Source organism: Theropithecus gelada, chromosome 8 (genome assembly GCF_003255815.1).
Source record: "Theropithecus gelada isolate Dixy chromosome 8, Tgel_1.0, whole genome shotgun sequence".
Taxonomy (NCBI): Eukaryota; Metazoa; Chordata; class Mammalia; order Primates; family Cercopithecidae; genus Theropithecus; species Theropithecus gelada.
In genome coordinates, this window is record NC_037676.1 from 108,569,593 (window position 1) to 108,593,144 (window position 23,552).

The 23,552-nt window shown below is 37.4% G+C and overlaps 1 protein-coding gene across 2 annotated transcripts in view; it reads left to right on the forward strand.

The window, feature by feature from the left end:
• The window catches only part of OXR1 (oxidation resistance 1), a 463,267-nt gene that overhangs the window by 81,760 nt on the left and 357,955 nt on the right, over nucleotides 1-23,552 (forward strand). For both annotated transcript variants that reach the window (XM_025393718.1, XM_025393720.1), the window contains exon 2: nucleotides 4,672-4,828. In XM_025393718.1, the coding sequence (XP_025249503.1) occupies nucleotides 4,806-4,828 (23 nt within the window). In that variant the 5' untranslated portion in view covers nucleotides 4,672-4,805. The remainder of the gene's footprint in view (nucleotides 1-4,671; nucleotides 4,829-23,552) is intronic.

Consider the following 23,552-nt stretch of genomic DNA (forward strand, 5'->3'; position numbering starts at 1 on the left):
GTGGAGAATGATGTTGGAGATTTGTGTTAAGATTATGAATCACCAAAATGAACACAAAATTTAAACTTGTGTGAAGATTTTAAAGATGTTTTCTCTGGAAAGATTACATTGATAAGCAATCAATCATTTAAATGTAATTTAAAAAATAACAAGCCCAATACAGGGTTTTTAAAAAAAATCACATCATAAACATGTAAATATAACAGGCTTTTGAATTATTTTCAACTCAGTAAGTTTTGAGTGCCTGGTAGGCACATTGTGCCTGTCCTTGACAAAATAAATCAGATAGTTATAAGTTGTAAAAGAAAAGGAAAGATGACATAACACCAAAATGACTGTTAGAATGATTAGTATAATTGCTATGAATGGTCACTATAAATTTTTTGTGTGTGTTTGAATATTTACTTCTTATAAACTTGTAAGATTTCTTTTTAATTTTTTTTTTATTTTGGTGTCATCAGAAAAAATGCAATTCTTTAATATTTATTTCATTTCAGAAATATACCTATAAGCTTATCAAATTCCAAGTTGGTAGTTATTGTAGGTAAAGGACATTGAGCAAAGATTGCACTTTTAAACATTATGGCTAGGATCTTAGGAAATTATCCTGAACTTTAAAGACTCAAAACAATACCCTGTCAAAGAAAAAATGCACCAGACAGAGTTAAACAGCTGCGAGGAAAACTGGATTCCACATTATTGCAATAGAGGAGAGAGACTGAACACAACTCCACTAAAACAAAAGGCAGAAGTGTTTTTAAGTGCTGGATTGAGCTAGCAGAAAAGTTCTAGAGGACATTGCGGGAGGGCATGGTTGGTCAATTTGATTATGCCATCTTTGTTTACTAATTGGCACTTATTTAAATTAGACTTCTACCCTCCCACAGGGAGAGGCAGCTAGCAAAGCTGTCCTTTTCAATGGCTACATTTTAAAGGGATGGCTCCCAGGTCCTTGAGAAATACGTTATTGGATTATGAAACTGACAGGTGGTTGACACAAGATTTACATCTCAAAGGGGCAGAGAATGGATTTACAATTGCAAGTTTCCTGAAGTAAATATCCTAAGGAAAAGGAAGTTAGGAGGCCATAGACAGGAAGAAAGCCACCTAAAGTTTTGTCAAACTGAGGGAAACATTAAGGCTATCTTGGTCAACTCTTCAGTTATATTAAGTTGTACCATATACATTGACAATACTTGACCATCTTTGACCGACAAAAGCAATAGGTTCATATGGCTCTATCTAAGATCCTAAGATCCAGTTTGTTTTTGTATTTTTTTTTTTTTTGAGACGGAGTCTCGCTCTGTCGCCCAGGCTGGAGTGCTGTGACCGGATCTCAGCTCACTGCAAGCTCCGCCTCCCGGGTTCCCGCCATTCTCCTGCCTCAGGCTCCCGAGTAGCTGGGACTACAGGCGCCCGCCACCTCGCCCGGCTAGTTTTTTGTATTTTTTAGTAGAGACGGGGTTTCACCGTGTTAGCCAGGATGGTCTCGATCTCCTGACCTCGTGATCTGCCCGTCTCGGCCTCCCAAAGTGCTGGGATTACAGGCTTGAGCCACCGCGCCCGGCCGTTTTTGTATTATTTTTACATTCTGCAGAAGCAAACAATTCTCGACTTCTGGTTTTTAGTTTTATACTTTCTTATTTCAAAAAGAACTTGGGGGGATTTTATGTGTATTTACGTTAAATAATATATATATATATATGTATGCATATGTTTGTATATATCTATGTGTTTATTTTAAAAAGGTTAAAATTGAAGTTGGCCAAAAAAAAAAAAAGGTTAGCAGAAGTCTTTAATAGTTCTTAAAGAAATGTCACAGGTTTGTTTCAGAGCTTCCCATAAACTAATGCAAGGAAAGAAGTGTAGTAAGTTGCAGTAATGACCCTAGGAGAAAAGCAGCCTAGAAATTTAGAATAATAGTTTTACAGGTGTTGAGACCTAACACGATTTTTTCCTTTAAGTGCTCATAAAGGCAACATTTGTGTGTTGGCAACTTGTCCACTAAGCCTAATAGTTGACTTCATAGTCTGGGTTTTTGCTTGTTGGTTATTTTTTTAAAATGATGTCTCTTGATGCAAACTTGGCAAAACTCCAAAATGTAATTTAGTAAAAGCATTTCAATTAGGTATGAAAATAACAACATCCAGATACACAGTTACCTAAAGATGGAATTAAATATATCTAGAAGAATGAATTGCATTAGACAATATTCCATATATGTGTGTGTATATATATGTGTGTGTGTATATATATATATTTGTGTGTGTATATATATGTGTGGGTATATGTGTATATACATTATTTTTGGATAACTGAACCCTTGAAAAAAATCGGGCAATAAATACACCTTGGAAACTTTTTAAGTTAACCGTTGTGGTGTCAGAATTTGGAGTTCCTTTGTCTTTACAGATGTAAGTCTATATGCTGTAACAATTTTACCAAGGACAGGATAGATAGCCCCTTTTGGAATGTAAAAGACCAGTTAGGATGTGGATGAAACTTCATAGCTGCTTACTTCACCAGCAGGCCAATATTATTATTCCAGCAGTCAGGGTCTGGGTAAAATTAGAATTCATTAAAATCATGGTTCTTGCTTTATTCCTTGATAGCCACTCATATGTGCTTATATGCACACAACAATTTTCAGAGTGTGTCTTATTTTTGTCCTTTTTTAAAAATTTGATGGCCTCTATGTTAAATGGTGGGTTCTTTATTTGTAAATACTATATTTTATTAATATTTGTATCATTAATACTTAGAGTAATAGGGCACAAGAAATATTTTGTTTGCTTATGAATGACTTAAGGAAGCTGAAGTTTGATATTTAAAATTATAAATATAAAATATAAAATTATCAGTAAACAACGGACTGTTTCCATCTCTCCTTTGCCTCATGTTTTCCACTTTGCACTCAGTAAAAGCCACACAACTTTGGGGGTCAATGTCACCGAGTGTCAAACGTGGTGACGACGCTGTTACTTTTCTGCCGGTATCCACTTTCCCACCTTCCTTACCGATAAGCACTTTGGTTGACAGGACACTAGATGCCCCGAATAATGGCTGCATTTTCCAATTGTCCTTAGAGTAAGAGTGGCCAAGTGACTAAACTGTGGCCAATAAAATGTAGGCAGAAATGTCATGTGTAAATGTTAGGAAGCATCCTTCTTTCCTTCCTCCTCCTTTCTGCTGGCAGGAATGCAGACATGTTCGCTGGAGCTCAGCAACCTCTTGGACCATGAAGGCAACCACATGATTGAGAAGGGTGGAACTACAAGAAGGAAGATACCTCCTTCCTTGGTGTCCATGGAGTTGCCATATATGCCTTGGCCTTCTTAGGTCAAGATTTATTTGTATGAGAGAAAAATAAACTCTTTTCTAAGCCATTTTATTTAGGGTTGCATTTTCTTAAACTTGTAGCCAAGCCTAATGGTAGTCATTTGGAGCACATCTTTGGAAATCCTTTCCAATTCCCTAAGACTGGGCTGGAAGCCCCCTCTTCTGTGCCCCCACATGCCCTGGATGTACCTTTATTAGAACACTTTCCCTATTTTATTGAAATCATCTTATTTTACATAAAACATTATTTGAGGACAAGAACAGTGTCTTATTCATTCATCCCTGAGCTATAGCTAGGATAGTGTATGTTCACACAGAATATGCTCAATAGGTATTTGTTTAATTGAAAAACAGTGGATTAATGACCTGACTGAATAAAGTGCTAACAGTACTATGGAATTAATTTGATTGATTTTGATTCGAAATCATAGGACACTATAGTAGGTGTCAAAATGTATGTGTGGAGATGTTTGTCATATTTGTTACATAAATAACACCCTGGCTTATCTCCCCCATGTTAATCAATATAAATCATTTTTCCTATTATTTAGTGACTACTTTAACTCACTAAATTATTTAGTGAATAATTTTTTGTTAAAGCCTTGGGTGTGATGGTAACTCGCGTCATGGAATTCTTTCCTTTCTTTCTTTCCTTTCTTTCTTTCCTTCCCTTCCTTCTTTTCCTTCCTTTCCTTCCCTTCCTTCCCTTCCTTCCTTTCCTTCCTTTCCTTCCCTTCCTTCCCTTTTTTCTCTTCCCTCCCTTCCTTCCTTCCCTCCTTCCTTCCTTCCTTCCTTCCCTTCCCTTCCTTCCCTTTTTTCTCTTCCCTCCCTTCCTTCCTTCCTTCCTTCCTTCCTTCCTTCCTTCCTTCCTTCCTTCCTTCCTTCCTTCCTTCCTTCCTTCCTCCCTCCCTCCCTCCCTCCCTTCCTTCCTCCCTTCCTTCCTTCTTTCTTTTTTATCTGCTGTGGGCTAATCAGGATCTTTGTTCTAATCTTTTTATCTCAGGTATGTAAAACTGATTTGGAGAGTATAACCTTATGAAAAAATATTTGGTTCCTCCAAATCACATTCTCTCGTTTCCCTGAATTCTCTACTTCGGGGATTGAACGTTTTATTAACCTTTCAGATGGTTTTAAAAGTAAAGCATTCCGCTCATCATATGGTTGGTTTAATTTTATCTTTGGTTTATTACATGTCTTACATTTTAAGAAAAAAATAATATTTTTTGTGTATATCTTATACCATGACAAAACCATTGATTTGGATGAAATAAATCTGTGAGAAACCATATAGACCAGGTACTAGAGATATTCATTTATTTCTTTTCTTTATAGGTCCTCTCAAACTGTGAGTAACTGAGTGGTTTGTGCATCATTCCAGAAGCAAAGCTAAAGTTTTTAGCGGTGTGACTTGACCTGCTAATTCCCTGTTCTGGAATCAAGAGAAGACTCCTCGACAAGTTGCTGCAATGTCTGTATCTAATCTGTCATGGTGAGTGAATGGTTTACTTGCCTAAAATGTAAATGAATATGTATCGTGAGCAATATTTTATGAGAGAGTTGTACTGGCAGAACTTGGGCAGAGAGAAAACTTAAAAATCTGGTTTCCAAAGAGTATTGCCCCATGTTAGGGTAAGGAAAGCAATCTAGGATTAGAAGTCTGACACTTTCAGTGCTATGATATCTGGGGGCTCTGGAAAGGATTGAAGCCTCACACTGAATCCCAGTGACGTCCAATACCTTTCTTCCCAGCACACCCTAGGAGAGGGAGAAGTAATATAATATCCTTTCAGTATTCCTTGCTATTGCTATATTCCCAGATACAGGACTAATAAGCTATATGGGTGACTGTCAGTGTGGGGCAGATATTTGCTCATCAGTACTTCTTTTCTTTAGGTTTTACATTTCAACAAATCTACCCAGATTAAACTGAACAGAACTGAAATATGGAAGAGAAAAAATTGTTACGGATGCGTATCTCTAAATAGCTGGCATTCTAAATAATCTTTGACTTTCAATGCATGTTTAAAAGCTGTTTGGGATTTAAAAAAAGAAGTGTAAAAATATTTTTCTGATGAATAATGAGCTTTTTCTATAGCAATGAAGAGCAATACTAGTAGGGATAAATGTGAAGGTATTTATTGAACTTTGACTTTTTTATATAAAGAGGTGAATAAGTGACATTTATATAAATTCACAGTATTTAATACATGAACATAAGGAAAATCTGGTAATTTTTTCATTTCTTTAAGAATTCATTTTATCCTTGCTCTTCAATTTGTGCTAGAAATGTAGGTAGCATCATAAATTTATTTTTGATAAATTTATCAAAATTTAGTTGTTACTGGCTCAACTTAGCTCCATAAATTTATTTTTAGTGAAGTAAGCACTTTTTTTTAGGCAAGGATATAATTATTTGTTTAGATTCAGAGTCATGTTTCTGAAGGACCTGCTTTTTAAGGACTCCCTAGAAGGGATCCTTGGATCTTTTGGCCTGGTGCTAAGAATCTCAGTTTGAAAAAAAAAAGAATTGAAGAAACTAAAGTATAATCAAACAGAAATTTTATTTAAATTGTTAATTATTAGTGCACAGTATGTTTTCTTATTATATTATTGTTAAAATTAAGTTCTCATTAAAAGTTTTTAAAAATATAATTTTTGTAGAACCTGTGAATCATTTCAAACTCCTGGGAGACCTTGACACATTTCCTTAAAGGAATTATACTCCTGGCAAATTGTGTGTAGGAGATGAGTTCTCAAAAAGCAGGCAGCATGTCAAAGAACGGAGAGGGGTGGGGTGGGGAAAGGAAACGGAAAGTGGGAGGAGGAGATTGAAACAGGTATGACTGTTGTATTTCAAGAGAGCGTGCAGTTTAGCCTGGTTCACAGGGTCAGGGCAGGACTAAAATTGAGGCCTGGCCTCGGTGCATACTTCTATTAACTGTTTTGATGTGATGTGAGGAGGATATGATTGTTGCTCCAAAACAGTGAACTCCACAGAGAGAGATTGCATGCCATGGTTCCAGCCCGATTATCCAGAACAGCACCTAGAATTTAGTAGATATTCTGTAAGTGCCTGCTGTGGAAATGAGTGAAAAAAATGCAAAGCAGGTAACTCAATGTAAATAAATGTTATCCTTCTAAAAGAAAGCTTTAAATTGTGAGGCTATCTTATGTAATTCATTTATCTGGAATTTATAAGAATTCTTTCCATGTTACAGGTTCAGATTTTATAGAAATGGTTCTTGGATATTTTTATCAGCACTGTCCTGGATTCTAGCTGTGTTCTGCATTAGATTTCCATGCAGGGAGCTATTAATTTGTTTTACCAGTTTCACCCCCACCATGCAGCTATGGGGTGTTTGGCATCCCTGTTCTCCCAGTTAGCATTTGGGGTGCCCAAGTGCTGGCAGCAAAGGAGACCAGAAACTAAATCTAAAACATGTAAAACATGTTTATGACATGATATATGTCACTGATACCTAGTTTAGACATTGTTAACATTCTTCTTTTTTTTTTTTTTACAATAAACTTTGTAATTCTTCTATATTCCTAACATATTCTAATTTATATTTTGGAGATTATTGTTTTATAAATATTTTAATAGGAATGCATAATAACTCATCATTACATTAATTTAGTTAAGCCATTATAGTCCCTCATCGGGCTGTCTGTTTTGAAATCCAGAAACAAACACATGGAAATATTGACTGATATGGGAAAACTAACTGAGTTGAAAGATTATTAATTTAAAATAAGACGTGTAACATTTAAGTGTATGCCATGCTTAATTTAGCCTGACTAGTGCATTCTCTAACTGTTGTGGAAAACTACACGGGAATCTAAATCAGAAGTTTGACTGATAACCACATAACCATAACAAGGAGAGCTACGTGCTTCCAGTGTTCAAAGGAATCAGGATAGGGTACACTTGGCAGAATACACCTGTCAATAAATGATCCATCTGCTAAACACAGAGGTCAGCCTTGCAGGGCGGTTACACGTGTCTAGGAGTTGAGTAACACTGTCAGTGTTTGCCCTGATGATTCTGAGTTCCACTTCTGCCAGACTCCCTCTGCTTGGCTTTCTTGTCAATGTTACCACTGAGCTTCTAGTCAAAACTTCCTGCAATCTGTGAACAGTGTAGTCTGCCTACCATGACATCGTATTACTTGACCATATCCATGTGTTGATTTTAAAATGTCACTCTGAGGTTAATGTGGGAAGTGCAGGATGCCTATTGGGACTTTCATAGAAAACCTAGAAATTTTAAAAGTATAGGTTAGTATAGTTACAGGCATATTTACAACTACCTAAGCAATTCTCCCAGTTTTTAAATACCCTGTATAAGAAAGTTATCTTTTTTATACATTAAAAAAGCTTTCTTGCTCTAATAGTTATGTGTATGATGCTTGAAAAAAATATGTAAAGTAATTTAGCCATTTCATGTAAAATCTAAGAAATACATTTAATCTAGGAAACTTTCAAGTTTGCAAGAAACTATAGTCTCAGTTGGAAAAAAGGAATAGTGGAACTTGATTGTTTCATGAATCTTCCTATTTAGTAAATAATGATCCGAGAGAGACAATGAGTAAGTTGATGCTGGTTGAAATAGAAACAAAGGGATATGCAGAATCTGCTGCAGAAAACTACGAACAGGGGACAGGTTCCAGGATAATCTGAGGGAAAGAATTGTTTCTGGTAGCATGGATAAGTAACTGGAGACAAAATACTGGTCAGCATATGTACAGTAACACTAAAAGAGTGGGAACTCAGGGTGTAGTAGGGCCTGGAGAGTAGTAAGGAATTGGTTTAGTAGTGGAGTGTCTCAGTATGTTGATAGAGATCCTAGTAAAGTTTCAACTGATTTTGCAAGATGACATCTTTTTGACCCAAATTATTTTTTCACCATGATACCTGCACACACTTTAATTTTGGTCCCAAAATCTATTAAAGACTGGACAGCATCTTGTGGAGGTGATAGTAATTCCACTAGAGCCATGTATGGGAGAAAGAAGTCACTGGATGAAAGGCAGAATCCAAGGAGCCCTTCAAAACCCAGTGAGCATCTGTAATGTGCCATGTCCTGTGCTAAGCACAGGGAAACAGTATTGGTTAAAAGTAATGACTGCTGCTCTTTCTGGAGCTCATTTATAAGCCAGAAGACTGATAAGTGATCAAATAGCTCTGATTTAATGTGATAAGTGCTTTAAAAGATAAAAGGTATGTGCAGAATGTGTTTGAAAACAAAAGGGATATTTGTTTTTCCTGCTTGGGATGAAATGACTTTATTTTCAGAAATACAAATACAACTCTTGCATTTATTCCTAAATATAAAGAAATAAACTAATTGCAAAGGGTCAAACGCTACCGAAAATCATAAAGCAGAAACTAAAAATAACCTAAATCCTATCATTCACAGAAAACCATTGTTTAAAACATTTATGTATATTATTTTCTGCATATATTCAGTTTTTTTAGAGGAGTTTGATTTCCTGTGCAGTTAATGAGTCTGAGGTTGCAGGTTCAAACCACACAAAGACTAATGAGCTCTGTTCTCTTTCTTGGACAATGCCTACTAGACCTGTAACCTTGACCAGCCCTCCTTCCCAAACTTGCCATTGGTCATAAGTCATTAGAAATACTTGGTTGATCGTCACCAGCTTACAACCAGTATTGGGGAAAAATATAAACATGAAATCAAGAGTTCTTTAGGGGTTGATGATGAGTCACATATATCATCTTCCTTTTGAATATCATCCAGGTGAAAGAATTTAAATACATGCTTTGAAGTAAGACTTTTCATCAATCTCAAATAAATTATAATTTACTGTCTTGTGGAAGATCTACAGTGAATTATCACACCAATATTTTCTTAGACTATAGAAGCTTTAACATAATACTGGGCAGTCTGTTCCAAACCTTAAGGCTAGAGTTTCTAAACACCACCCATTTGTGGACTTCAACAATTAGTCTATGAGACATTTTAGTTATCAGAATAGATATGTAGGCTAAGAGATGTTATTTTCAGCATGATCAAGTAAAATTGATTGTCAAATCTTACTATCTTCCATAAGTGTATAAAATTATCAACATTGTGTTATCCTAGTATACATGCTCCATCTTCTTTTATGTATTGCATTTTCTTTTTTATTTGTTTTTAAAATTGTGAAAAGATTTCAGCTTGATTATAAAACTATTCCAGTTTAAACAACCACTTTTCAATACCATTATATGGTCAATAAAAGAATTCAGTGCATTCATGTACGCTTAGTTTTATGTTTCGCTTTTTTTTTTTTTAAAATTTTGAGACAGAGTATCGCTCCATCACCCAGGCTGGGGTGCAATGGTACGATCTCGGCTCACTGCAACCTCTGCCTCCTGGGTTCAAGGGATTCTCTTGCCTCAGCCTTCCGGATAGCTGGGACTAGAGGCATGTGCCACCATGCCCAGCTAATTTTTTGTATTTTTAGTAGAGACGGAGTTTCCCCATGTTAGCCAGGATGGTGTCCATCTCCTGACCTCGTGATTTGCCTGCCTCAGCCTCCCAAAGTGCTGGGATTACAGGTGTGAGCCACCATGCCTGACCTATGTTCCACTTTTAAGAGTAGGTTCATTGATATAAGCTTTGAGAATAATTTAAAATTAGTTTATGAATGAATGATAATTTTAAAATAATTCTTGCACAATTAGAGATACATTAGTATAATTTATTTCTAAACTGGCAGTATAGTATTTTTATTAAATTAGAATTTAAAAATATTTGTATTCATTCATTTATTTATTCAACAAATTTTTGAGCATTGTACAATTTACTATTTTCAGTGTTGTGGAGAGAATGATGAATGACAGAAATTTCTGCTCTCACGAAACTTAGATTAATTTTTATCTATATCTGTGCTGAAGACAGATATAGATAAAAAATATGTCAGCATGACAGATAGTGATATGAACTTCAAAGAATAAGCAGCTCATAAAGATAGAGTATGATGGTAGAGGATTGGGGAGTTGGTATGAAGAGGCTCCTCAGAGGTGACATTTAAGCAGAAATGAACTACACAAGTCTTAGAGGAAAACCATTTCAGGCAGAGAAACAGAAGGACAAAGAACCTGAGACTGAAAAGTGTTTGGTATGCTTGGGGAACCATCTAGGAAGCCAGGTAGGTGGAAAACAGCCAATAAAGGGGAGAGTCGCAGGAACTGAGCTTAGAGAGGTAGCAGGGAGGCATGTAGGCCAAGAGAAAGACTGGAGTGTGTTCTAAACGTGATGGGAAATTTTGCCCTCCCTTACTAGGTTACAGGTGAGAGCTCATATGAAATGTAAATTTAGAGAAATTCAGTGATAGGAATAATTGAGTGTTGAAAGCAGAGTCTTGACACAATCTGATTTCTAAATTCAAAAGGATTTCTCTGTGTTCTTCAAAGTTTAGGAAAATAATTCCTATTGTATTCTTACTATAAGCATATGGCAGAAAAATAATATATAATAAAAAAATAAAAGATACCAAGGTAATGGAAAAGAATTTTCATGAATATAACCAGTTTCTCTTTTTTTTTTCCTTTTTTTTTTGAGATGGAGTCTCGCTCTGTTGCCCAGGCTGGAGTGCAGTGGTACCACCTCCGCTCACTGCAAGCTCTGCCTCCCGGGTTCCCGCCATTCTTCTGCCTCAGGCTCCCGAGTAGCTGGGACTACAGGCGCCCGCCACCTTGCCTGGCTAATTTTTTGTATTTTTAGTAGAGACAGGGTTTCACTGTGTTAGCCAGGATGGTCTCCATCTCCTGACCTCGTGATCCCCCCACCTCGGCCTCCCAAAGTGCTGGGATTACAGGCGTGAGCCACTGTGCCTGGCCACCAGTTTCTCAGTATTATACATTTTAAAAGATTCAACAAATCTGACACATTGAATAATTAAGGACACTATATATGTTTTGTTTTGTTTTACTGCATTTTATTTTTTATTTTTATTTTTTGTTTCTTTTTTAAAAAATGGGATACATGTGCAGAATGTTCAGGTCTGTTACATAGGTATGCGTGTGCCATGGTGGTTTGCTGCACCTATTGACCCATCCTCTAAGACCCCTCCCCTCAACCCCTACCCCCAACAGGTCCTGGTGTGTGTTGTTTCCCTCTCTGTGTCCATGTGTTCTCAATGTTCAACTCCCACTTATGAGTGAGAATATGCAGTGTTTGGTTTTCTGTTCCTGTGTTAGTTTACTGAGGATGATGGCTTCCAGCTTCACCCATGTGCCTGCAGAAACGTGATCTCATTCCTTTTTACAGCTGCATAGTATTCCATGGTGTATATGTACCATGATTTCTTTATCCAGTCTACAGTTGATGGGCATTTGGGTTGGTTCCATGTCTTTGCTATCGTAAATAGTGCTGCAATAAACATACTTGTGCATGTGTCCTTCGAGTATAATGATTTATATTCCTTTGGGTATACCGAGTAATGGAATTGCTGGGTCAAATGGTATTTCTGGTTCTAGATCCTTGAAGAATCACCACACTGTCTTCCACAATGGTTGAACTAATTTACATTCCCACCAACAGTGTAAAAGCATTCCCATTTCTCTACAGCCTTGCCAGCATCTATTGTTTCCTGACTTTTTAAATAATCACCATTCTGACAGGCATGAGATGGTATCTCATTGTAGTTTCGATTTGCATTTCTCTGATGATCAGTGATGTTGAGCTGTATTTCATATGTTTGTTTGCTGCATAAATGTCTTCTTTTGAGAAGTATCTGTTCATATTCTTTGCCCACTTTTTGATAGGGTTGTTTGTTTTTTCTTGTAAATATGTTTAAGTGCCTTGTAAATTCTGGATATTAGACCTTTGTCAGATGGGTAGATCGCAAAAATTTTCTCCCATACTGTAGGTTTCCTGTTCACTTTGATGATAGTTTCTTTTGCTGTATAGAAGCTCATTATTTTAATGAGATCCCGTTTGTCAATTTTGGCTTTTGTTGCAATTGCTTTTGGCGTTTTAGTCATAAATTCTTTGCCTGTGCCTATGTCCCAAATGGTATTGCCTAGGTTTTCTTCTAGGGCTTTTATGGTTGGGGGTTTTACATTTAAGCCTTTAATCCATCTTGAGTTAATTTTTTTTATAAGGTGAAGGAAGGGGTACAGTTTCAGTTTTCTGCATACGGCTAGTCAGTTTTCCCAGCGCAATTTACTGAATAGGAGATCCTTTCCCCATTGCTTGTTTTTGTCAGGTTTGTCGAAGATCAGATGGTTGTAGATGTGTTGTGTTATTTCTGAGGTCTCTGTTCTGCTCCATTGGTCTATATATCTGTTTTGGTACAAGTACCATGCTGTATTGTTTACTGCAGCCTTGTAGTATAGTTTGAAGTCAGGTAGTGTGATGCCTGCAGCTTTGTCTTTTTTGCTTAGGATTGTCTTGGATATACGAGGTCTTATTTGATTGCATATGAAATTTAAAATAGTTTTTTTCTAATTCTCTGAAGAATGTCAATGGTAGTTTGATGGGAATAGTATTGAATCTCTAAATTACTTTGGGCAATATGGCCATTTTCACGACATTGATTCTTCCTATCCATGAGGATGGGATGTTTTTCCATTTGTTTGTGTTCTCTGTTATTTCCTTGAGGAGTAGTTTCTAGTTCTCCTTAAAGAGGTCCTTCACATCCCTTCTTAGCTGTATTCCTAGGTAGTTTATTCTCTTTGTAGGGATTGTGAATGGGAGTTCATTCATGATTTGGTTCTCTGCTTGCTTATTGTTGGTGTAAAGGAATGCTTTTGATTTTTGCAGATTGGTTTTGTATCCTGAGACTGTGCTGAAGTTGCTTGTCAGTTCAAGAAGTTTTAGAGCTGACACGATGGGGTTTTCTAAATATAAAATGCTGTCTTCAAACAGAGGCAACTTGACTTCCTTTCTTGCTAGTTGAATAGCCTTTATTTCTTTCTCTTGCGTGATTGCCCTGGCCAAAACTTCCAATATTATGTTGCAGGTGTGTTGGGCTGTGGGGACAAGTCTTGGGACAAAGTCTCCCTGGCTCCAGCAGGGGAAAAGCACAGCCTCAGCCTGGAGCTATAGAAATGGGTGCTGCCCTTCCCCTGCCCAGGGAGCTTAGCTGGTTAGGCAGTTTCAAGTCCCAGTGCTGACTGCTGCCTCTCCCCCAAGGAGCTCAAAGGACTTAGACAGCAGGCAGCCACAACTGTGCTGTTTGCCCCTCCCCCCAGGAGTTCAGCAGGCTTAAGCAGATTCCAGCTGAGAGGCTGTAAGAATCTGCCCGTTCCAGGCTTGAGACAGTAGGCCTGGGTGTCATGGGTTCGCAAGTGGTATCTTCCAATCCATGGGTTGCACAGTTTCATGGAAAAAGCAGTTTCCTCAGCTGGGTAGGGTGCTCACTCAGCACCTCCCTTGGTTGGGGGCAGGGGGTTCCCCATCTCCCTGTGACTCTCAGGTGGGCCACCGCACCACACTGTTTTTCCTTCTCTCTGTGAGTCACACCAGCTTTATAATCAATTTTGATGAGAGGCCCTGGATACCTTGGTTGCTGCTAAATAATTCACATGCTTATTATGTTTTTTTTTTTTCTAGTCAGCCATCTTGGCCTCTCCCCTATGATATGTTAAGCATCCCTAATTTGAAAACCCAACATTTGAAATGCTCCAAAGTCTCAAACTTTTTGAGTACCGATGTGATGCGCAAATGAAAATTTTTACACCTGACCTTATGTGATGGGTCACAGTCAAAACAGAGTCAAAACCATTTCATGCAAAAAATTATTGAAAACATTATATAAAATTACCTCCAGGCCATGTGTATAAGGTGTATATGAAACATAAATGAATTTTGTGTTTGGACTTGGGTCCCACCCCTGAGTTATCTCATCATATATATACAAATATACCAAAATCCGAAAGTATCCAAGATCCAAAACATTACTGGTCCCAAGCATTTCAAATAAGGGATACTCAATCTGTATAAAAGAGATGTTGTCTATAGAAACATTTTGCCTTGCCTTTTGTGAGTAGATGGATTATGTTTTTATAAATTGTGGAAATTGAGAATATACAAGTCACCCTTGATATCCATGAGTTCTATATTCATAGATTCAGCCAACCTCAGATTGAAAATATTCAGGGAAAAAAATTCACAAAGTTCTTAAAAATTTGAATTTGGCCCACACCAAGTACTATGTTGAATCCACATGAATGAAGTAATGTGTAGGCATTGTATTAGGTATTATAAGTATCTAGGGATGATTTAAAGTCTATGGGAGGATGTATGTAGTTATATGTAAGTTCTATACCATTTTATACCTGGAACTTGAGTATCCTTGGATTTAGGTATCCTTGATAGGACCTGGAACCAATCCTTCATAGATACTAAGTAATAGCTGTATTATAGTTGCCCAACTTGTGTTTTATGCTTATTTTTAAATCCCCTCCCTCTCCCATAAACTTTAAGGCTAATTTCAATATGTAAACACAAAAGTGCATTAAACAATAAATTTTCTTTACTGGCTGTTTAATGTGTGTGTGGTTTTAGTGAGGAACCAGGTGTAACACAGTACCCATCTGGGTGCTAACATGTTGTGGAGAGAATGTTGGTATAAAATTACTAGGTGTCCTTCTTGGATAAAATTCACTTTATTCTAAGATTATGACCTTTCTATACTTTCCATGGTAAAATATGGTTTCTTCTATGGTACTGGTTATAGATGGAAGCTAGGGTGTTCTTTAATATCTTTTTAGACAGAGTCTCGCTCTATCACCCAGGTTGGAGTGCAATGGCGTGATCTCAACTCACTGCAACCTCGACCACCCAGGTTCAAGTGATTCTCCTGTCTCAGCCTCCTGAGCAGTTGGAACTACAAGCATGTGCCATCACACCTGGCTAATTTCTGTATTTTTAGTAGAGACAGGGTTTCACCCTGTTGGCCAGGCCGGTCTTGAACTCCTGACCTCAAGTGATCTGCCTGCCTTGGCCTCCCAAAGTGTTGGGATTACAGGCGTGAGCCACTGCACCCAGCCCTAATGTGTTTTTTAAAAAGTCAGAATGTAAAATCAAAAAGTTTGGAATTACTGATGTACTGGGAATTGCTTAAAATCGGCTCCTAGCCAAAGTAGTGTCAATGGTATATGATCCGTATTACAGAAGTCACTCATGTGTATCTCGCACCTTCATTTGGCACTGTGGGTTGGTAGATTCAGTGTATTGAGACAGCTTAAACATTACATAATTGCCTAGAAAGGGGTAAAAATGCTCTTATAAGCATACAAATATTATAGCCTACTGGAGTCTTTTTTTACTAGACACACATAAATCACTGCCTGCACAAAGAGCATGGCTAATCATCTTCTTTCCTGGATATTTGCCATTTCATGTCTGGGAAGTATACCATAGTGTTATAATTACTTTTTTCCTACTACTGCTTTATAGTCATATTTAACATTTATGCATTTTCCTTCTCTTTTAATGATTACATTTTCTTTATTGGATAACATTAAAGTTTTCCTACTGATGGGTCAGACAAACTCATTTTTATTATGGTCAAAATCAGTTAATTGTTCAATACGATCTAACTTGCTAATGCTATTTCCAAGTATTAAGAAATATCTATTTTTCATAATAACTAGGTTTGAGCCTTTGCATGTGTTTTAATTTCTCAGAATTTGGAAAGTTAAATGTTCTCATATTTATACTTACAGAGGTCACATAAATGATATTTAGTGAGTTGAAACTATTAATTATAGATACAAGGTTGAACTCAAGTGAACATTTTCCTTTGATCTAGGTCTGTTTAGATAAAATGGTGCATGATTTTAGCAACTTCAGTGCTAAGTAATCAGAGCAGCCCCGCAGCAGCGACAGAGACAGAATAATCTCCACTGACAGAGGACTTTATAAAGAGCCAGATTCACCAGGGCCTCCCCAATTCAGCTATGAGCTCATTGCAGAAGACTGGGGTTCTAAGATGTCCACTGTCTTTTCTCACTGATAAATTTCATGTAGGAGGAATATTATTGTTCCAGATGGTTTTTCAGCTTTGTGCACACTAGCTTTGTAGACTCCCACTGTAATTGAAAATTGGTTTTGCTCCAACAATTGACAAAAAAATTAGATTAGGTTTACTACTTTTTGGTTTTAGATTACTGATACAAAGTGCCTTCATGACTATGACAAAAGAAATTGAAATTCAGACTAAGTGATGTCCCTGTGTGCATTTTCACTTAGACATTTTTCCCTGAGGTTTTTATAGTATCATTAAATTACATTCAGATACAGAATTTGCATAGAATCGGGCTCATTGAAATTTTGATGATCTTTTTCAATCTGTAATATTGCTAGTAGTGTTTTTATGGAAAACTAGCTAGATAATTTAAGTCACTGTAAAGATGATGATGTAAAAAGATTTAAAAGCCATCTATTATTAGGTTGGTGCAAAAGTAATTGTGGTTTTTATCATTACTTTTAATGACAAATAGTTTGCTTGCATTGTGAAAGCATTCATTGTTTTACTTCTAGGTTTTCATGAAATTAGTGTGAGAAAGTAATTTTCTTGAAGGCTTGCTTGATAGTCCTCCATGGTTTTTTTTTTAATTCAGATTTTAAGCATTTGGAGAATAAAACAGACATATATTTAGTAGGTTATAAATGAAATCAATTGAAGTCAAACATTGAGCTATAGTTATCATCAGAACATATATGGGGAGATACATGAAACCTCAGCTTCCCAGTTGAAATATCCACGAGACATCTGACTACTAGGAAAGGGATGGGGTCATGTTACGTGATTCTGGCCCTAGATGCTCAACAGGTGCTTTGCAATCACAAATGGCTGGACATTCATTAGTGCCTTCAGTCTGATTCTCAGCTAGGCCTTGGAAATACAATATTGGTTGAAGAGTTTGGTTAAAAAGAATAACAAAGCCCAACGTTGGAAAAAGAGGTGACATAATTTGGTTTCCATAAGGCTATTCTGTGCCTACCATATGCAGACACTTTTTTAAAGACATGGAGTGCCTTAGCTCTGCTGCCCAGGCCAGGATACAATGGCATGATCATAGCTCACTGCAATCTCGAACTCCTAGGCTCAAGCCATCCTCACACCTCAGCCTCCTGAGTAGCTGGGACTACAGGCACATGCCACCAACCCATCTAATTTTAAAAATGTTTTTAGAGACAGGGTCTCACTATGTTACTCAGGCTGGTCTCAAACTCCTGGGCTCAAGTGCCCTTCTCACCTCAGTCTCTGCATACAGACAGACTTTTTTTTACTGGTCACTGAGGAGTTTTGAGGATATATTTCCAGCTGTGAATTAGTGCTGTGGCTCATTTGAGCTAAGGTGGAAACATTCCTGATATTCAAGAAAATAAAACAACCCTGTTCCCATTCTGTCCTCTTGATTTTTAACAGCTACCCTTTGGGGAAATATCCTCAGATTCATGTTCCGTCATCTTTTGCCCTTTCTAACTGTCCCTTAGCCTTTTCTCATCATCATAAATTATTACCTGACATTGATGGGGCATTTCCCTTAAATCATAGAACATTTTGTAGAACGAAGCTGTGAAGTCATAAAAGACAGTGGTTGCAAAGCCTGAGTTCGTGATCAAGGACCAGTGAAAGACAAAGAATCTTGTTACAAAATGAGAAAAATAAAAATAATATTGGCTTAAGACTTCAAAATGAGAAAAATAAAGATAGTTATTGGCCTAACATTACTAATTTCCTTCCTTTAGTCTGAAAATGATGTCCTTCCTGACTTTTTGTTATTAAAATGGACATTCTTTTATGAAATAGAGGTGATAATAAATGATCATTGTTGTCACTAATTGATAAAATCAGAAGTGCTTAGCCCTAAAGTGGGGTTCCACCTCTAATTTCCAAATGTATGCTTTCATAGATCTAAGAATGTGGGAACTACTGATCTAATTCAGCTAATTACTCAAACCGTGTATCCCGTCAACAGAAATCCTAACAAGTGGTAATCCAGCCTTTCCCGAAAACCCTTCCTGTGGGTTCTCAGCCAGATGGGCTACCCATTATGCTTTTGGGCTCTTCTAATTAATACAAGTATCCCCTACATTGGATCTAAGTCTTCTAAACTAATTGCTACTTTTTTTATTTTACCCAGAACTGTATATGCTATGTCTTAGGTAACATTTTCCTAATTGTGTCCCACAGAACATTAATTCTATGGAATTCTATGGAATAATTAATATCTATTAATAGATATTACCACAAAAAGGGGGGAGAACTACAGTCAAATTATTTTGGAAAACAATAGTTCAAACTATAGGCTATTTCAATACTTCAAAAATGCATTTTTGGGATAATACACACACTTTTTTTTTTTTTTTTTTGAGACAGAGTCTTCCCCTATTGCTCAGGCTAGAGTGCAATGGCATGATCGTAGCTCACTGTAACCCGAATTCCTGAACTCAAGCAATCTTTCCATCTCAGTCTCCCCAGCAGATGGGACTGCAGGCATGCACCACCACACTTGCCAAATTAAAAAAAAAAAATGTATAGAGATGAGGTCTCACTTTGTTGCCCAGGCTGATCCCAAACTCCTGGCTTCAAGCAATCCTCCCACCTTGGCCTGCTAAGTTGCTGGGATTACAGGTGTGAGCTATGGCGACTGACCTAAGAAATATTTTTGAGTATAATTATATTTGACCCAATCAGGATAAGATAGCTGTAAGTATGACCACAAGACAACTAAGTTGATTAGTATAGCATAAGGAGTTCATGGGCAGCAGTGTTCTATTTGTTAATCTATGCTGGATGTATTTAAGAGGGATATACAGTCATCTGAGTTTCTGAAATTTCGACTATGGAATTATTTTTCTTTCAAGCAGTGAATGCTATTTGGGGCAGCAGTAAATCATTAAGCAAACATTATATTCATTTGCTGTTCTTCTCTTCTTTAACTTTTCTTAATCTAAACATGTCAGTTGCTTTAACCCTTACTCAGTTACATGATTGCTATACCCTTTAACTTTACCTAGGCATGACCTAGTTTTGTCTTTGCTTTTGTTGAAAATATGGTGATAAAACACAAAACCAGAACACAAAAACCAGATTCGTTTTGACCTAGTGTAGCATAGGTGCTATCTTATTTTTCTGTTTGTATATTTCTATCAGCATTAACGGAAGTTAATTTTTATTTTATTGCATTCTTTTTGTCTGATACTTCATGTGGTTATCAAATACCTAACTAGAAATCTATAATAAGCACATATCTATATTAAGAATCAACTTGTTAGAACTGGTCCATCAACCTGTCACATTAAGATCTTTTTGGAATTTGTTAATTAGCTTTCAAAGAAAGATACCTACTCAAATATCTCAAGTAAAGACAGGTTACTGTAGGGATTAACACCGGAAATCACAAGGACAAATATCTTAGTGACACAGTGAAAGTCGCAGCACTGCAGAAATAGCAGCACATCCAAGTGTCAGGGGTTGTGCTGGGACAACCTCTTACTGCTGCACCACTGGGCCACATGGGAATGAGAATGTGGTTTAGGAACTGGAAGCCCATTACAGTGCAGTGATGCCCTAGTGACTGTCATCTCATTGCTTCCCCCCTACTCTCTTCAAGGAGCAGGACTCTATTGATCTCTCTTCTAGTTCTCTGGCATTAATCTCTTTCACTGATGTCTGACTTTTTTTTTTTTTTTTTGAGACAGAGTTTTGCTCTTGTTGCCCAGGCTGGAAGGCAATGGCATGATCTTGGCTCACCACAACCTCTGCCACCCGGGTTCAAGTGATTTTCCTGCCTCAGCCTCCCAAAGTGCTGGGATTACAGGCATGAGCCACTGTACCTGGCCTGTCTTAAAATTCTTAACTTGAAATAATATTAAAGAGCATTTTGTTATTTCTCATACTAGTTCCAGTCTAGACTCTTATTTTTTTTCTTCTTATTAAGAGACAGAAATAGAGGGTTTCATTTAGAACTCAAAGTGAACATCCTAGGGAAGGACTGTGCAACTCCTTCAAAGAAGAATGATGCCTGAAAGCTTTTATTACTTTTCCTGGAACAGAAGTTGTCTGTGACAATTACCTAATTTGAGGCAGATGAATGACAATTCCTTTCCATTCTTGAAAAGCAACCTTGCAAACGAAAGCTGGAGGGGAGTCTAGAGAGAAAATTCTTATTGATATTTTACAAATATAATATGTTTCATTTGTTACAATTCATATAAACTGCCTTCTTGTAAAGATGCACCCAGATCTTAGTTGAGCTTACGTAAATTTTTTAAAAGTCACCATTTCCTATAACTTATATAATGCTATATTATGTAATTGTAACTAACATGTGTTGAACACTCAGTATGTGACAGGCAGTGTTCCAAGTACTTTACACCACACCAAACTGGGGAGTTAACAATGACAAATATTCTCTCTTTATAGACGTAATAAATGCACAGAATGAGTAACCGTCCAAGGTCACGCAGGTAGTGAGTGTCTAAAATGTGACTTGAAACTGAACATTCTTGTTCCAGGTTCCAGATGATGTGTACACATATAATCAGGTTTCTAGCTGGCCTTTTGTTGTTCAATTTGTTATGCATGAAAGGAGCAAAATTGTTCATTATGTGGGGAGTCCGTGGGGCAGTCACTGCACGTTGGCTCACTTGACACCCAACCTGCTCCCATTCTAAAATGTCTTCCTGCACTCTCAAGGCTGGAAACTCAAAAACCACGTTTTCAAGAGTCCCGTACCACTAGACTTCTACCTGTGCTCTAGGCTCTGCCAAGCAGATTCAGACATCTAAGCCTTGGAATGTGTGAAAATGAGGTACAGATATGGCAGCAAAGACAGGTGACGGGTGCTTTTGTGTGCGCTGGTCTGGTATTTGGCATTACAGCTGTTGAGCAGTGGGCAGCAGCAGCAAGATTTCCTCTAGAACACTCTTAGGGTATGGCTGGAAGCTTCTGTAACTGTTTACTATCCTGTAATAAAGTCCTTGCTACTTAAGCTAGCTAGATTACATTCTCTGCAGACAAGATCCATAGTGGATGCAGAGGGCTCAAGCCTATAAAGGGATATTGGTTCAGGAGGTTCTCTGACCTTTGGGGTCCCTCCAGTGCTGGAAAATTGAACTAGAAGGCTCATTTTAGTTTAAAATTTTTCTGATTTTTAAGACAGAAGACTCTGAATAGGGTAGAGGGGAGATTTTTCATACATTTGCTTAAGCAAATTTTTCTATGGAAATTATCTCCTCCCTCCCGAGTTAGCCATATGACAAAAAGCATTGCATTTCTGGGAGAAAATGTGCCTCTTGTACTGTCTTGAAGAATAACTAAACCTAAATAATTAAGGAGAGCCCAATGAACATTGCCTGTTATGTGAATCCACCCTGTTATGTGAATCCAATCAATTCTGGAAAAGCAATAATGGAATGGGGAGTTCTCTGATCACTCTTGTCTTTGTTTTTCTTCTCCTGCCCTCCTCCAACCCCCAAGTCAAGGGGAAAATGGGAATGGCACTGGACCTTGAAGGTGGTTATGGTGGTGTGGGGAGCCTCCCTGGAAGGGAACAGTTATTGAGAAGGGCAGGACGTTTTTGAAACAGGGAGTCTGCAGGTTTCTCTGGCGTAAAGGGAAATGCAGAGAAACAGGGGAAAATAAGCTTGGGGACAGGAGCTAAGAAAGAGCTAAGGAGATAGTCTTCCATCATGTGGATAGGCTGATGATTTTTTAGCAGACTTTTAAAAAAGGCTTTTTAAAGAAGATTAATATGAAACCGGTAAGTTAGATGATTGGAGGTGGTAAGGAAACAAAAGGAGAAATAGTGATGAAGCTGCTTCAGTAAGCCAGCAATGGGAAATAAACACCTGAAATAAAAAACTGGAAACAGAAAGGACAAGAGTTAGTAAAGATATACTGGCCTAACTTAAGAAATTGTTATGGAAGCTGAGTACAAAAAAAGAGCTTTAAGAAGATGAGAGTGAGCATTAGTGCCTTGCCTCATACATATAAATAAGAATACAGACATATTAAACTATAAAATTTGAAGATTAATTATCCTTGAAGTATAATTCCAAATACAATGTTAGAAAAAGATTGTAAATATCAGGGAATGCAGGTTTGCACAGACCATTCTTTTTAGTTGTTTGCTAGTGGAAAAATTATTTATTTCACAATTGAAATCACTAGCATCAAATATCCAAAAGCTGCTGGGTCTACTGTAGAAACTCTCTCTCTCTCCATCTAGACACAATTACGTTTTCCAAGCTGTACTAGGAGAAGCCTCATGCTGCGTTCTCATGGGTCTGAAAAAAGGAGGTCATTCTTTTGAGTTTTTTGGGGTGTTTCTCTGAGGGTCTTTATCCAGTTGTTGCTTCTGTTTTTATTTTGCTTATAAATCTTTATAAAAGTGACATTGGAATGCTTACCTTTTAATGGAAAACTGCAAGGGTGACAGCAGAGCTCAAGATTACTTTTTCTTTTCCCACATGGAAAATTTTAAAAATACAAAAAGTATGTTAAGTCTAGGGTTGCATCTCTCATAGTATTTAATTTCAAGTAGATCATTGGAGGACACATGCTATAGACCAGGCATACAACTGCATTCAATTCTCCAAGTAATAAGAGTGCCCAGAAGGTGTTCATTATGCTCCAACTCTTGAGTAGTATGCATCAGATCAGTACAAAGCTGGTGACTTAAGGGGCTCTAAATCTCTTTACAGTAACTACTTATTTTTCTCAGGGTAATTTATTTTGCACTTTTAGCCATCCTAGGACACATTAAGGACCAGGAACCAAGTTTAAAAATCTCTTATAGCCTAAAATAGATATAGCAGTGTCTACTGCATAAAGCCCATATGCTTTCCATGGATAAATCCCTTGGGGGAAATATTACTTTTATTGTAGACCCAGTATTAGAAAGATTGTGGCTTTCCAGGCCGTAACAAATTAGAAGCAAGAAATTGCAAGGGGAAGGAAAAGGTGATAGTGACAAATACAGTGAGTGCATCAGGTAGTAAAAGCTAGGCGTTTCACTTTAAGAGGATGAAGGGAAATAGAATCCTTATTTCCCCAGTCTTGGAAAAATTATTTGAAGGCCCAGTTGTAAATAAAATTTGTGGCTAACCCTATAGCAAGTACTAGAACAGTGTTGTCCCCATCCAATACCTGTGCATTTGGGTCCAGCATTCAAAGACCTGCAGGCCTGGCCTTTGGCCTAATACTGCTCTTATGCCATTTGTTGACCTCGAGGTCTCA